This window comes from Centrocercus urophasianus, unplaced genomic scaffold (genome assembly GCF_019232065.1).
Source record: "Centrocercus urophasianus isolate 14NV4802_14NV808 unplaced genomic scaffold, USGS_Curo_1.0 seq_15, whole genome shotgun sequence".
NCBI classification, from domain to species: Eukaryota; Metazoa; Chordata; class Aves; order Galliformes; family Phasianidae; genus Centrocercus; species Centrocercus urophasianus.
Window position 1 is genome coordinate 22917935 of NW_024884697.1, and position 17565 is coordinate 22935499.

At 37.5% G+C, this 17565-nt stretch overlaps 1 protein-coding gene across 1 annotated transcript in view; it reads right to left on the reverse strand.

The window, feature by feature from the left end:
• Positions 1-17565, reverse strand: part of CFTR (CF transmembrane conductance regulator) — an 81383-nt gene that overhangs the window by 45733 nt on the left and 18085 nt on the right. Inside the window, exons 4-11 of the mRNA XM_042815365.1 lie at positions 17028-17243; positions 16034-16123; positions 14332-14495; positions 13836-13961; positions 10329-10575; positions 8224-8316; positions 7514-7696; positions 4472-4663 (exon numbers count right to left, since the gene is read on the reverse strand). Of these exons, the coding sequence (XP_042671299.1) occupies positions 4472-4663; positions 7514-7696; positions 8224-8316; positions 10329-10575; positions 13836-13961; positions 14332-14495; positions 16034-16123; positions 17028-17243 (1311 nt within the window). The remainder of the gene's footprint in view (positions 1-4471; positions 4664-7513; positions 7697-8223; positions 8317-10328; positions 10576-13835; positions 13962-14331; positions 14496-16033; positions 16124-17027; positions 17244-17565) is intronic.

Here is a 17565-nt window from a genome sequence, read left to right on the forward strand (position 1 = left end):
AGCACTGATAAAAGGGGCTGGGGAAGCACAGTGAGATGCTAGTAAGAATATGTGCTTTTGTTTCAGGGCATCCTTGACACTGCAGGGAGCCAGTCACCGAGGGGGAGATGCCATCCTTTCTGAGGAGATGCCAAACACACAAGAGCACAAACGAGGGCTTGGCATATTAACTGTCTCTTTCTCTAATCATTTTCTTATGATCTAAGCTGAAAATATATTGCATGCATTCCCTGTGAAGGCAGCTCAAAAAGGACAGAATGTGGTTTCGTGTTTCCTGTATGCTGTTATATGATTTGATTTTGTAAGGAAACACTTTCTCTGTTTGCAAGCAGCGTTAAATATTACATTCACAAGCAGGTGGTGCCTGTCAAATCAGAACATGTGTTTACTTTAAAAGTAGCAGCTTCATACAGGTAGTTTGCCATTATGGGTTTATGGCCTCTTAGGAAAGTACTGAAGGACAGAATGAATTAAGTAGGCGGAAAAATATCTCTTACCTTTCACAAAGGCAAAACCAGAAGTCACAGAACTATGATTTTAAAACAAATGAAGTACTGCCTCCCTTCAAATGAGATACAGTCCTTTTTTATTTTTTAACAAGAATAACTATAATGGGCTTGTTTCTGCTGTCCTGGCTTGAAAAACGTATTCCCTTGGGACAATTTTGTTCAAAGCTAACAAAATGTAGCCTTCAAGTTTCCCACTATAACTGTTCAAGGGCTTTACCTTTATAACTTAACAAGTGATAAAAACCAATGAAAAAAACCACTTCCAGTTTATTGTAGGCTATTAATAATGATTTTTCAAATTAAAAATTCAAAAATCAAGCCATGTTCTTTTCACAATTTTTCATATCAGTAATAAAGATGTTGAAAACCCCTTGGCTATTCCTACAAATTCCTGTTTAAATTCATGTTATCCTTCCCATTACATTAGTAGAATCTTTCAGTCTCTGTGGAATATGCACCTGTGGAATTACCTCATATTTAGTAGCAAGACTCCATAGACATATAAATTCATGCAGTTCACATCTCCCAGTGTTTTTTGCCATTCATCACTGTGAATAAAAGTGGTGAATCATGCAGGATGTTCCCAGCACTGAATGTGTTCTTACTTAATTGGTCTTTAATCTGAAGTGCTAGGAAGAAGTTCACCTTCTAATTGACTTTTATCATGAATGTGATGAAAAGTACTTAATAAAAGGGTAAAACACCTTGCCAAAAAAAAGAAAGGTAGCATAAGCTCAAGTATCATCTGTTTATCTTATTTTACTTTTAATTACTTTTAAACTAGCATATGGGGACTTTCTTTAGAAGAAAGAGAGTTCAGACTGCCTCAATCACATCTTGGCTTTTCTCTATTATGGCAATAATGTTAAAAGTAATAAACACAATAATATCTGCACACTCAGAATTAAACTCATTCAAACAGCATATTCCAACAAGGTTACTGAAAAATTGATAAATGGTGAGGACTACTACTTTGTGCTGACTAATTTTATCTTCATTTTAAGAGATCTGTTAAGTTATGTATTCACACTGCATACTTGCTAGGATATTCCCTATTCCCCGAGGAAAGATAAAACAAGAAGGCAGTGGTAGAGGATCAAGTTCCCCTTCTACCTTTTCTATGAAATGCTTTTTACTGTGATGCTTCATAGTAAGTATCACATGACTAAAATGTATTGGCATTCGAGTTCAACATCATGCATGAATAAGGGTGAATCTAGACACACTACAATCTCTTCATCTCAACTCCGAAGCAGTCATTCTGTTGTTCTGTCACCTACTGCTCTACTCTTAACCTTTGTCTATTTCCAAATGCCTGTAATTAGAACCACATGATTTTACCTCCCCTGATGTCCTACTTTACTTGTAAGGAACAGTAACATCAAAAAATGTAATTATGAACAAGTTCTGAATCATTTTACACATATAAAGCAGGCTATGCTGTAAAATCTTTCCTGAACTGGGGAGCCCAGAACTGAATGCAGTGCTCCATATGTGGCCTCACCACAGCAGAGTAGAGGGGGAGGATCACTTCCCTGGCCACACTCTTTTTGATGCATTCAAGGATACCACTAGTTTTCTTGGCCATAAGGACATGCTGCTAGTTCATAGAAATACATTCAAAATAGAATTTGAGAACTTTTTTCATGCTTCTTCAGCATTACATATATACATATATATATATATATAGTGTCTTCCTGAAATTATGACAAGTAGTCATATGACCTTTAAGAGTCCATCCAGAGGAGGGCCACAAAAATGATTCAAGGGATGGAATACCTCCCCTATGGAGACAGGCTGAGAGAGCTGGGTCTGTTCAGTCTGAAGAAGAGAAGGCTTCAGGGAGATCTGATAGTGGCTTTTCAGTACCTAAAGGAGAGCTATAAAGGGGACAGATTCTTATCAGGGTCTGCTGTTTTAGAACTAAGGGAAATAGTTTCAAACTGAAGGAGGGGAGATACAGATTGGATATAAGGAAGTTTTTAGTGATGCACTGGAACAGGTTGTCTGGAGAGGTGGTGGATCCCCATCCTTGGAGACATTCAAGATCAGGCTGGACCAGACTCAGAGTACCTGATCTAGCTGTAGATGGCCCTGTTCATTGCAGGGGAGTTGGAGCAGATGACTTTTAAGGATCCCTTTCCACTCAAAAGGAAACAATTATATGATTCTGTTTACATTTGATCACTAGGTCAAAGGAAATGGCTTTGTCTTCCTCAAAACTTTTTTTTTTTTTTTTTTTTTTTTTTTTTTTTGTGAGCATGGAACTTGAAGGAAAATCTCAATTAGTCACTGTTGAGAGACGCCTTTTAACTAACTTCCAGTATATGTGCAATAAGGAAACAAACTCTCTTTTATTACCACACCCTGGTCCAACTTGAAGAACCCATATAAGAGACAAAATAAACAATACTCTCTTGCATTCAGGGGCACTATGTAACTACCTACACAAATTGTAGAGAAGAATGTAAAGTGAGCTCCTTTAGGCAGAAATTCTCTAGTATTCCTTCTTCCGAAAGAACAAAAACACAACCATAAACCAACAAAACATTAACTCTTCTTGTCGTAATAAAACCCTTAAAAGTGCACAATGGGGAAGAAACTAGGAATTAACATTTTAAAACCATCCTTACATTTGCTATTCTCAGTCCTACTTGATAATTTGTAATTCAACGCTAATGAGACTAGCAAGTATAACAGTAACAAGGTAATGCATTTGGCTTGATTCCAGACCATTCTGCCTTCTCTTCAGGCAGTCCCAATTTATTCAGCTTCAGTGCAGAAGAAAGTATCCTTACAAATATCAAACTTGGCCTCAAGTAATGAGTCCTGCTAGAGGTGAAGCATATCGTTCTGCACAGATCTGCACCCACACAGATCAAAGCTGGCTTGATTGAGCCTGCTTGGAGAACAAAGGAACTGCAGCCTACTGAGACACTGAGCCATCCTACCAAAACAAAACACCAAGGTATCATACCAGTGCCAAAACACTGAGCTCGCTCACCAACACAGAAACATCAAGCTAGCTCACCGGCGTGGAGATACTGAGCTGGCCCACCAGCACCAAACAAACCCATCACTAAAAACCTTCTGCTCTAGCCAGGGCCTAGGCTGGAAAGCCTACTGGGACAAGGAGAGTTTTGAACTGCTGCAAGTTGTCCCTTGGAGGTTTGGCATTAACTACAACTTTTTAAGTCTGGGGTTAAGGACTACTCTCTTCAGAATGCCTGAAACAGAAGTTGCTAATTCTTCTGTCTTCCGAAGCTTTCAAAGAAGATTTCCAGCAAACCACAATCCAAACACAGACTGAGATGGCCATAAACACGTAAGACCAGATTACTTTATCACTTGACTATACCCTGCTTGAGATAAAATGCTGTAACCTCATCTTATTTTTAAACAGAGTGGCTATTGTTTTCTTGCTTGACTGGCACTGAAGGAAAATGTTTCACTACGTAGCCTAAAGAAAGATCCTATTCAGCAGTTAAATATTTATTGTTTTCGTCGACATGCTGCTGAGGAAACACCTGATCTTATGGCACAGCAATAAGCGTGGAAAGGCCTAAAATGTTGGGTCCTTTTGTATACTGCAAGGTGAAAAAGTGCTCGTTTCTTACATTACCCTCTAGGAACAACAAACAAATACAAGGGCATTCTGACTTCATTATAGACTACACATCACATAAAGATTGACCCTGCAGTAATTTCCAATGTGAAAACTTATGGCATTCACACAAAGAAAAGCACAACCTCAGTCAAGTAAGCTGATTTAGCTCCTGTTATGTAAACTCCCAGAACCAGCACCATCAGCGTATGTCCGAAGGAGCTGGCAATAGGCTGACTTGTAATACTACGAAATTTCAATGCCAGGATGAGTTCTTGTTTACTTAAAACAAGAAACTCCTGACTCTTATTTAGTATTATTTTTATACAATTAGGTCTTAAGAGTTCTAATGACTGACCTCTTCCAGTTGGCAGGCTTGGATGACACTCTTGTATCGGTATTCATCATAGGATACACCGAAAATGATGTTTTCTTTGATTGTTCCAGGCATGATCCAAGAGACTTGAGGAGAGAATGATATCCTTCCACTGTGCTTAATTTTACCCTGAGAAGGCTCCAGTTCTCCCATTATCAACATCAGAAGAGAAGTCTGAAAAATTATGAATGGTTCATATATCAGAAATGCATACAACCACAACAAATGCTAAACAAAATAGGAATCACCTTAAAATAATAAGGTGGTACTTTCGTTCTATAAAATGTGTCCCTACATTCACAAGACGCAATTACTGAAGATTGTCATGATGTGTATGGTTCTGAAAGGCCCCTGAACAGAGAGAAAGTTACTGAACAAGAAAAACTGTATGATAGCCTATAAACAAGGCACGTGGCTGCAAAAGCATTCATTAGTTAAACTTGTAGCACTTTTACAAGGTAAAAATGTGAGTATCTGTGGGAGGCATATGGATGTCAGGTATTAGTATTTATGGTGAATGTTATTTGATTTTTAACATCACTGTCTATTTTGCTTGTTCTTTGTGCAACACAGTTCATGTTTGCAATCTTGCTAATGTTTATAGCCCTTTTTCTGTGTTGCCTTGAAAAATGTGCTATCTCTGTGGATGCAATTGCTCACCAACTGCTCAGTGCGATCTGAAGTCTTCTCTGTAACTGTTAACTCATTTACGTGAATACATGACCTATGCATATTTGCTATTTCCCTTCATAAAAGAATTGATTGCAATTTCAGCACTAACATGTTATAATTTCAAAGTTAATCAGTAGCTTGTTGTAACCTTGTCACACATCACTAGCTACTTGATCAAAGAACAGAGTTGAGAAATACAAGGAAAAACATGTTACAGAGGCATTCCAGTGGTGTTCTTATCACAGATAAACAGTCAACAAAGCTGGGACATAACAGCCCAAGATCTAAAAATCTATCTAAGACACAATTTTATGTTCTCAGCAAAGATATCTTTTGAGAAGTTATACAGGGGGAATATCACGAGACATCTTCCCATCATACCAGAACTTGAATTTTCCAAAAAGCTGAGTAAGAAGTTTCTGAACTTGCAAAGGATAATCTCTTAGGATGTTTTGCACACTGGATGTTGAGCTATAATATCTTATGTCGTATTTTTTAAAGTTAAAAAAAAAAAAAAAGACCAGAAAGATCTACTAATGAAGCTGTTTTAAAGAGCTGATATCAGGCCTCATAGTACAGACAGAAGAAATAAGTACACACTCTTTTCCATTGGCCTGAAAATTCCTGGAATTTGCAACATCATCAACAGGAAAGAAACCCCACACTGAGAGGGTGGAAGGAAAGGAGAAACTTCTTTTGTTGGAGGGCTAAGCGTAAATCTTATTTTACATTTTCCTTTCAGATAATATTTAATCTTTTTATCTTTATTGCCTGGAAAAATGCAAATTTCTCCTATGTATATAATTGCTTACAGCACAGTGTGATCTGAATTTTCCTAAGTTGAATAAATGGAATATATAGACAACCTTCTTACACTAAGTGACATCTTTGTATCGTAAGTATGAGCTTCAGCAACAGCCATCTTAGATTAATGAGGACTTCAGCAATATAATAAAATTCTTCTGTTAATTCAGAATTATCACAGTAAAATGCATACCAGTATATCAGTTTGAGGACCACCTCATGTCTTTTGCAATGGTATCATTGATGAAAAATAATATTGAAGCCTTGATGCTTTTGAAATTGATGGGTCCTCGCCACTGACTTCAACAAACCAAAGACTTTACAAAGAATCACAGAATGGCTGAGACTGGACAAGACCTCTGGAAGCCATCTGGACCAACACCTGATTGCTCAAGTAGAAACATCTAGAGCAGGCTGCTCAGTACAGTGTCTAGATGGCTTCTGAAAATCTCCAGAGAGCCTCCTCATCAAAAAGAGTCCTGATAGGTGAAAGTAGAGCAACTCAGAATACTTTCACCAATAATTTGTTAAATGGGAAAAATTGCCAAATCTATAATTAATGTTTTTTTTTTTCTTTCACACCTTCTCAGAAGGCTCCCTGAAGATCAAATACTTTATTTAATTCCTTATAGCTTGAAGTGAATAAGAGTATTACAATTCAGTGTATTTTATAAGGAACATGGCTTAGTGAAAACTATTGGCAATAGGTTGTTGGTTGACTTGATGACCTTGTAGGTCTTTTCCAACCTTGGATTAGATTCTATGATTCTATGATAGTACCAAGGTCAATTGAATGCGTTATCTGCAAACAAAATGCATTTATAACATTATCCAGATCTGAGACGATGATTTATCTAAACCACAACTTTTCTCAGTACTCCACCAGTTTGAACAGCACCCCCCCAAACCTGTGCTCCAGGCTTTCACCTGGAACTGAGAGTGTGAGCTCAAGCTAAGGTACTGAATGATCTGGAGCCTATACGATGAGGTATGTCACGTATCTAGAGTATGCATCATAGTTATTTTGCTAATTGGTGTCATGTTTGTCAGATTACTGACCACTTCGTTTTCAAATTTTTCCTTAAAGTTTTGGCAAAGCAGGAAAAAGCCCTGCTTTCAAACACACTGAGAGATCTGGGTATCCATGTAACGTTCTCTAGTTCACTGTTTTAAAGTGAGCATCAAGGAGAAGCTCATCGTGATCACCAGCATAAGGTTACAGTCTGCATTACTCCTGCAAACCTCCTTTCAGTTCCTGTGGAAAAATAGACTTGTAATTTAAGTTGGTATTTCTCTACTAAGCCTATATCCTTGTATGTACAAAAACTTTCCAACAGTCTCCACACTAGCCACAGAGTAAAATTTAAAATAAGAATGGGTCATTTTACTGAGATACATTTTATTCATACACTCTTCCTGCAGCTGCTACTTTTACAGAAAGCACAGATTAGCACGAATACATTAACAATACCAGTAACAACACAGACAACACGAAAATATTCCTTAAAATTAATAGGACTTCTGTAGAAACAACAGAAAGAGAAATACCTTGCCTGATCCAGTAGATCCAGAAACAGCCAATAACTCTCCTTTCTCGATCTTAAAATTTATATCCTGAAGAACAGGTGAAGCATGAAGGGGAAAATTGCTGAAGAAGAGATTGTTGTCATTGCTAGGAGTTTTACTGTTGTTGTTTTCCTGTTTTGCTTTCACAAAGAGCTCTCCAATTCCCTGCAACACACATACTGGTATGTTTGTACATACACAAAAAGCGAACAGAACATATGCAGACATGTGTAGCACACTATAGACTTATGAAAGCCTATGGACTTACTTTGCTGACATTACTTTTCCTACCCATAGCCAATTTATTATATTCTTAAAATCGTATCTGTTTTACCATCCACATTGTACTTGCACCTAAATATGCTGACACAAGCAAAATAATCCTCTAACTGAACTGCTTTCTGATATTTATACCTGCCAGTGATTGATTTTGGTTTCGGGATGGTTTAAATTTGAAATAAGTTACAGGCCTTCTCATTTGCTAAAAAGCTTATTCCAATGTTTCTCCACCATGGATAATTTGATATTATGTGTTAATTACTTGCCACATGTTCCTCACCTGCAGACAGCTGAAGCCAGTAAAAAGGAAGGTCTGCTCTTATTAGAGAACAGTGAGTCAAATGTTGGTAAATATCTGTCTATCTATCTATCTGTAGTCAGTATTTGAATTTAATTGAGGTAAAAGTACAAACCTCATCCCAAAAAGCTGTTACATTGTCCACCTCAACCCCAGTTGTTGTTAGATTATACTCCAGAGCCTTATATTCTTCTTTTAGCAAGAAATCCTAGAAACACAATGAAAGCAGATTACAGGAAATGGTAAGGGATGACGGTCAGTCCCACAAAGCAATACAGATTTGCCAATGCTGAGCACCAGTTAACATTTCTGATGGTGTTACTGCATTCTCGTGCCCTTGTGCGAAGCACAAATGCAGACTGTACAATGTCTTTCAGATTCAGAAAGAAATGTTTCTTGAAGCTACCAATTCTTTCATTGTTAGTGGAAATATAAGCATGCGTGTATTTGCTTCTGGTTTAGTAAGAATATCAAAACATAGCATTTTGTTCACTTTCAGGACTTGTTTGGCGCAGCATTAGCTGCCAGCCTTAATCCTTTTCAAATAAAGCTTTGTTTCTAGAGTGGAATGTTGAAGGTTACTCTGTTAAACAATGAAGCTAAACAGCTAGACACTGCCGACACACTATTCCAAAACTGCAAGCTTAAATGAAGTTAAATGATGTGGGCACAAAAGGCAGATGATAACACTGGCTAGTGCAGCACTGACGTACGGTCATTTCAAATGACAGAAATCAGCAACCCTACTCGTATTATCTTCTGAGATAAGGATAAATGAGTATCATGATAAGGAAAAAACGAGTAAGTCTATATTATGTAAGATCTTTAACTTTTCTGTCCCTTTATTCTATTAAGGTTATGCAGTCTTTAAGTACCATCTCCTCTAAATCACCTTTCAAAATTATATGGGACCAACTATGTTTGCCTAAGTAATACAGTGGACAAACAAAATGGATATGGTAAGGGAGAATATTGGTCAAACTCTCCAAACTGATGAATAAATTAAATCACAGAAATATATGCATAGCTTATTCATTTTATGCATGTATGCATATTTCCTGTGACAAACAAAGGGCATCAGTGCTTGGGGATTCTGTGAAGCCTTTATATGGAGTCTGAGGAAACCTATCATAAAGAGATTATTATTTATGAATTCCAGAAGAGCCATATAGCTAGTATCCCCAAAGACAAGCGTCTAACAAAGTAGTGTGACGACTGGGCTTTCCAGTTCTGTGAAAAAGCGTTGGATGCACTCTTCCAGGAAATATGAGAGACAGGATGCCACCACTAATGCCTAGGGAGCCTGGCAACACAAGCTCTGTGTTAATTGGGATCCAACAAGGCAACCTTCTGAATGTCAGATAGACAGGCTTAAGGCTAGATTCTTGACATTTCAAAAATCCAATAGATGCTTTTATTCTTTATTACAGTTCAGATTTCTGATAAAGATCTTTAAGGGTATTTCTATATTGGATATATTGGGTATATCGGGTATTTCTACCATGCTGAAAAATAAGAAAATTATATTTTAATGAAAAACATCTACAGTCTTTTTTTTAAAATTCCTAATATTTGGATTCAGAATAGAATTCTTTCTCTGAGGATTGATAACAAAACAGCAGACAAAAGAGAGGTCACAAAGGTTTACCCTGAGCTGACTCTGCATAAGCCACTCATGCTGGTACATGAGCAATTGATCTTGGTAGGTAAGGTAGGCAGTAATTAGCAGACCAGTACCTTAATTATGTTTACTACTCATAATGAATGAGATGCACATTTGCATAAGCTGTACAATCTCCTGCTGTTCTTGCCACTAATAGCTAGAAAAACAGCAGGTTTGTGATTTCAACTACTGGAAGCTGTGCTATGTAAAACACATACTGATTTTGTACTTCTTTTTCTGAAGGGAAAATATCTCTTAAGTACCACAATGTAGTTTTATTAAGTTCCCTATTCTACAATGAAAAAGAGGCTTAGATGCCTCTGTTTCAAAACAAGCAAATGGCGGATAGCATAAGACTCCTGTAGTTATGCTGCCTGGGGAACCATATAACAATATCAGGATTTATGATGACATTTCATGGTGTATAATCAAAGCATTATTAGTATATTCGGAAAGTCTGCACAAATGCCATGTGCTTTTGTTGATCAACTGACAAGATAACGTGCTATAAAGAATTAGCTTACGTACTTGGGAAGGTTGAAGTGTGGGCAACCTACCTGTATTTTGTTTATTGCTCCAATAGAATCGTACCAGGTCTGCACAGACCCAGGAAACTGCCTGGTCACTGTCATTCGAAGCACAATGCAAAACGAAATAGTGGTAAATATTTTTCGGAGAATGATTCCTTTTGTCACAGCATATGGAACCACAGCTAAAAACACCACAAAGAATCCTGAAAAGAAGAAGGCTGAGCTGTTGAAATATCTCACGTAAGCAGCTTTTCGGGTTAGCTTCAGTTCAGTTCTGTCAAAAAAAATTTTAAAAACAAATGATTAGTATCTGATTTCACAGTTTACATCTTACAAATTTTTGGATAGAACTGCTGGTAAAACAGTTTACCTAGAGGCTCATTCGTTTCTGTTATTTTTAAGGAATGCAATTAAAAAATCAAGATTCAGACCCAATTTACATTTAAAAAATAATTGCAGCAATATTTGGGCACCGATCCTCAGAGTTGTTAGACAAAGTGACAGTGATCTACGTCATCATTTAGTTACCTCATAAGCCACAAGCCATTACAGTTCCTGATACAACTCTCCAGAAACATCTAATGCTCCCAGAAATGTCATTCCCTTCTCATCTGATCATCTGGATACACGATCCCCTGGGAAATCAGACACTCCTAAATGTCAGATTTCCTAGATACAACCATAACAACTCCAAGAACAATCAGTTATAGCGTCGTCCCCTTTTGCAGACCATCCTACTAACAGCCTCACCCAAGAAATGAGGTGTCAGGTGGCCTCAACTGGAAGAGGTGAAAGGCAGGGAGTTCTCGATCTTTCCTGCTGAATCTCAGTTTATGGAGCATGGGTGCAAAGAATGCAAGGAATGCAACTAATGATTATTGCTAGCTTCATAACATTTATGCATCTTACAGAGAGCTGTTAAATAAAAATTGCTAAAGCTTTCTTTCACCCTCATTCACTTCACATTCCCAGACACAAAAAGTCTCAGCTTTTCCATAGGCACTTCTGCAGCAATGAAAGATAAAAGTTTTTCAAGCCCAGAGATGGAGCTAGTCCCCAATCAAGGTGCCCATTCTGGGTGAATGCTCTAACCATTAGGATGTTTAGCAGTTCACAGTTGCACTGGTGATGTTAACTGCTGGTATTGCAAGTCTGAGCATCATAGTCTTTACTTATCTTCTGGTACTGAGACACTGTCTGCACGCAAAGGAAGTCCAAGATTTTGGGGTTGTGTGGGACCTACTTTCAGCTCTACACTGCATGTGTGTGAGATTTCCACGTACATCAGTGTCCTATCATGGAAGTCCCTGAGAGAAAGACTGAGCTCAGTTAGTTTAGAATCAGGGTGCCTAGCACCTCTTGCTATGTCTGCAATTCACAAGACAGGCCTAGAAAGATTAGTCGGGCATGCATGTAAACACCACAGCTGTAATCACGGTCTGGAAAAGGGCCTTTCAAGGATCTCCTGAACTTGGATGAAACTGCATGACACCGTGAATAGGGATAACAAATACTTTGGAGTTCAATGCCTGGTCAGTCTGATGAAAATCTCTGATAGAAACCAAAACCACCCCCAGTGCTGAAGCTTACAAGCGTCACTCGAACAAGGGAGAACCAATGCACCAAACCTTCTCAGTATACTCTCAAGTACCAGCCAGCTAACAAAATACAGACACTTCAAGCCTTGAATTTCACTTTCTGGACTATTATGCTGTTGTTCAGGTGTAACAGTTTGGCACCATGTTTTTTTACTTATTCAAATACATTATATGGCCCATAGAAATGCAGTGCATTTATTCAGACACCTTTTATGAACAGTTGCCATTACAGGCTTCAGAGGCACACAGGAAACAGCCCATATTGTTGTCTTTGAAGTGTCACAGCTACATGGAGGTCTTTGCCTCCAACAGCGTTACACCTGCAGGATGGCCAGCCCAGGCAGCTCAGATCTAGAAGATACAACCTCACAGTTGTATCTAGTTGGTTAAGTTAGAGTTAGTTAAAATAGGTTGCACCAGAAACTTCCAGCATGCAGAGACAGTTTGTTAACAGTTATGATGCACGGTTGCTAAAATCCAGGCATGGGTTAACTCACAATATCTCATTTCCTACCATCTTAACAAACCAACTGACTGTAAAGCCCTGCAGAGCTGTCTCAGCAAGCAAAATTCAATTGAAATTCTGACATTCCCAGGCTGGCCTGCTCTGGTGATATCTTTACCAAGTGACCTTTTGGATCAGTCAGAAGATATAGCATTTTGGTGCAAAAGCAGAAGAAGAAAGATAGATTGCTCCTATAACATTTTTAGAATTCTTTCATGTCTCTTAAAAATTCACACATAATACAGTAAAAATTGAATTCCAGCATTACAAAATTTTCTATAATGTACTGCAATAAATATAAACTGTAAAATGGTAATTGTTTTTTGGAGGTTTCTTGACCATTTTGAGGAATGTATATATGAACCTTATTTTTCAGGATTTACTTAAAAATGCGGTCTGAAAATTGCTAAAAGTAATGCCCAGTACTAGTGGTACCAGCTGAATCCTAGCCTGATTTCATCCTAGAACTGGATTCAATCCAGGTTTTCTCACATATTTTACAGTAAATTATTATAATGTTGAGAACTTTCTTATTCTGAAGGCAAAGAGCACTTAATTTTTCCGATGTTGTCTTTCAGAAGACAGCTGAAGAGGGTGTTTGTTTAATAATACTGTTTCACCTCTTTTATTTACATGATAATACGATACTTATATTTCTTTTATTTTCTTTTATTTTCCCAATCACACACCTGGCACAGAATTCTAATGTTCCCTAAAGGACTACAAACACTCTGCTTCATGCAACATCACCTATCAATCAACCTGTCACTTCTCCTCCCTTCCCCCAGGACACCATCAGCACTGAAGTCCTCTAGCTCTCAGCCAGCTGGGTTAGCTCTTTTACCTCCTTTATGCTTCAGCTCTGCTGGTGCCAGTTCAATCCTGATGTTAATTGAGAAGATAAGCACCACACAAGACTTTCCACAGATAATAAATGTTAATGCAGTTGTACCAAAGGAATACATGAAGCTGCAATACCGTACTCCTTAAACAGGTTGTGCGGCACATCTAAAACCAGCTCTGTTGCACTTCTCAGAAAATTACTGCAGAGGTGTCATACTGTTTCCTCCAGCGCAGAATGGGAAAATCTATAAAGCCTTAAGTAAGCATTACAAAAGGGCTTTTTACTGTAAGATGAGGATAAGGTTGGCCAGAAACAAACACAGATGCCACAATTGTTTTACCTGTACAAGTTAACCACTGAAATACCATCACAGCAAATAAGGAAGCAAATTAAAAAAAAAAATAAAAAAAATCCTCTCTATTGTGAATTTGACAAATTGGGAAAAAGCAAGCTGTAGTGTGGGAATGCATGCTCATTTTATGGAGGATTAATAGTTGTGTGCTTTACTTCTTAACTAATATGAGTACAGACAATGTGCACAGTCACTCTCAACACGTAAGAAATGTGACTAAAATAAAACCACTTACTCACGGAGGCTTTCAATCATTTTTTCCATTGCATCTTCCCAGCAATAGGCTTTAACTGACTGTATATTTTCAATTATTTCTGAGGTGATTACAAGCCTCTCATTGATCTTTCCTGCCCTCTTATCCCTACAAAGTAAAAAGCCAGTAGGTTAATTTTCATCTCTTTCATCCTCTATAGTCAGTTTATATCTCATTATATCTTATGATTCACTTTTCCTATATACTTATGTTTAACATCAACTCACTACCAACAGTACAATAAAGTATTATCACTACTTACTGCATGTTAGACATCACCTTTTTTTTAAGATTAGATAGCTGCTGCCAAAGAAGTAAAGACTTCTCCCTACTTTTCTGACACATCCAACATTCTTTGGATGCTAGTTTTCTAACAGTGTCATAACTAGAGATCCCAAGTGCTATAAACCTCTTAAAAAAATGTTTGTTTTAAGGAAAAAAAAAACCACATTAAAATCCTTTAAAGCAGTCTCATCACCTGTATTTCATCATCATTTGTCCCAGCCAAGCTTGGAAAAAGGCCATAACTATTAGAAAAGCAAGTCCAGCAAATGCAGAAGCTTGTAACATATCCCAGAGCAGTCCCATCAGCAGTGCCACTTGTAAAGGTGCAATCCACACAAAGTGAGCCAGAGCAAGACCCTGCAGGAAACCACAGCAGAAAATAATAATAATGAAAATTACAGATTGCTCTGAAAGCTACATGAAAATGAGTAAGTCATTGAAGTGACACTGAAAAATGTAATGAGGGATGGTACAAATATTTCCAGTAGTAAAACAAGTTCATAAAGGAGGACTTGTGATTACGACCACATAGCATTCTGGGTCTTAATAATGATGACAGCACAGCAATACATATTCATTCCACAACTAATCTTTGATTTTTGTAAGGCAAAGTTCAGTACACAATTATCTCTTTGCTATGTATGCACGAGGGGAAAAAAACAGCTTTGTAAAAATAAACAGAATTTGACTATCAATGCAAGATGAGAAAAGTACACAGCAGATTTTTCTTAGTGATTTAATCTGATAAGAGAAGGCCAATATTGCTATTGTGAATAGATGACTTGTATGAGTGCAACAAATTCAAAGGAGACTGCTGCCCACTTCATCCATGTTGCTTCAGATTTTGTATTGAAGGCTCTTGTCAGGCTGAGATACAGAGCCTTCAAAGAGCTCTGTGTTACGGCTACACTTGTGCACTACTTGGGCCTTGTCCTAGCTCACCAGCAATAACTCACATTCCTCTGCATAGTAAAATAGTGCTTAAAGTAGATATACCAAACACACATGTTGGAACTGTAGAGTCCCTCTGATGTCGAGCTTCCTGTTTCTTCCAATGGATGAAAACCTCATACTATTAACAGAGCAACTGACAAACAATCTGAACAACAGCTCATGGAGTTTCAACCATTACCAGGGATCTACCTCTGTGTCTTTAATAAAAGCTTTTACTTCTGAAGTATTGGAGGTATTGATTGAGCAATAGCACAGGCTGCCCAAAGAGGCTGTGGATTTTCCCTCCTTGGAAATATTCAAAAGAAGCCTGGACACAATAACTGGCAGCCTGCTCTGGTGGCCCTGCTAAAGGGGGGAGGTTCATCCAGATGGCTCCCAGAGGTCCCTTCCAATCTCAACTATTCTGTGACTGTGTATTGTCTAAAAAGGATGTCTTGGAAATGATTCCTAACAAAGTCTTACCTCAAAACTTAATTAGATTTTTAAGGAGAGTAGGTAACAATAATAACAGGATGCTGAATATCATTGTTTGTTTAACAGCAAGAAAACCATACTGGTTCACATTATTAGAAAGATAGAAAGTGTTCAGGAAAAAAAGACTGAAGAATTGGATGAGCAAGTTCTGGCTGCTACGATACCAACTGTGTAACCCAGGGTTTTTCTGGTAGATTCTCAGTGAATTGCAAAACAAGAATGTTTTCATGGAATGTCGAGTTTCTGGGTTTCCTTTACTAATCAGATAGGAGAAAAATGAAGATGTATATACATTTATGTGACCAAACGCCAAAACACAATCTTAAGACAGACTTCATTTTATGTTGACAACAAGCAGTCAGTGCAGTGCTGTTTATCCTTGTTTCTTCCTTTATGTTTTTCACAAGCAGCTTGAAATATTGCACTTGTATTTGATGGAGCACTAAGTGCATAAAACAATAACATACCTCATCAAATTTGTTCAGATTGTTGGAAAGAAGGCTGACCAATTGTCCAGTACTTATTTTATCTAGAACTTTACTTGACAGTTTTAAGGTCTGTAAAAGAAAACAAAAACATAGGAAAATGGCCATGTAGCTAATCCTATAATACTGAATAAATACAAATAAAAATAACAGGCATTTGTACAGTAGTATAAATAACAACTCACTTACCAGCTTCATGATATTAAAAGAGTCTCATTAAATTTGTTATTTATGTCACTTGAATTCAACTTAGCAATTAAACTGCTTTACAAATATTGATTTATTGACTTAGCCTTTGCTTTCTGTTGCATATTTTATTTACACAGATATATATGCAAATACAAGCTTTAATTAAGTACACACGCTGTGTTGTTGCACATCCTCAAAAATCTCCTACTGTGCCTATCTAGACAAATGTTTTTGAAAGATGCTTTCACAATGAGCTTTATTCTAGAACAAATAACAGATTTGCTTATACTGGCTGGTTTTGGTATTGGTAAAATCAAACATGTTTTGAAATCTTTGGATTTGTGAACATGGAATGTATCAATGTATCTGTTGATTCTTCATGAAATAGAGATCTCACATAGTAACATTCAAACTCATTCAAACCTTTTATGTTATATTTATTGTCTAAATCTTCATTTATAATTCTCTTCTGAAAGTATTCCCTAGCCACCAGCACTCAATGTTTCTTTTGCAATACATAAGCAATCCAGAAGCAGAGTGGCACAATTAAGACATCTCACCACATATCCAGTCCATCTGAACTCACACAAGGACTGGCTTGAATCAAAGCATCTGTAAACTTGTTATTTAATTATTCAGACATAGGAAATGGAAAGCTATCAGAAGGCAATGTTAATCACATTCATCTTCTGTGTAAAAAAAAACTATCAACTTTTAAACAAATTGGCCTAAAAACTACGTAGGGTATGGACTGAAGTTTGGTTTTAAGTGTAAATGAAACAGTTACCTTCTTATAAATCAAGCTAAACAAAGCTATTCTTATTTGCATCCCTATGTGATGAAGTCCAAATATAGAAGGGTGTAGGAGCAGTGTTCTCACAAGGAAGAGAAGGCACAAGCCAATGCCCAGGTAGTAGGCTATGGATCTTTCAGAAGAGTTGTCTGGATCATAGGAAGCTATTATTCTTCCCAGCAGAAGGGGCTGCACGGATTTGGTGACCTCCTGAAGACACAAACAAACAAAAAAAAGAATTTTGTTTAGCAGATTTTTCTTTTTTTCAAATCGATGCACTGTGATTTCAAAGCCTACCAACTGAGATTCACACATCACAGAGGTCAGTTTTTGAGCAAACCACAGAAACATCCAGCAACTGCTCAAGAACAGACAGCTCACTGCTCCCTGTGATACTCCTGCAACTCCACCACAATCTACTTTTTAAATTTTGCTGGTTGTTTTCTACAAAAATGACAACTGAGATATGAGCTTCTAGATTTACTTTTCAAAGGTATTCACCACATAATACAACTGAATTCAGCCCTGCAAG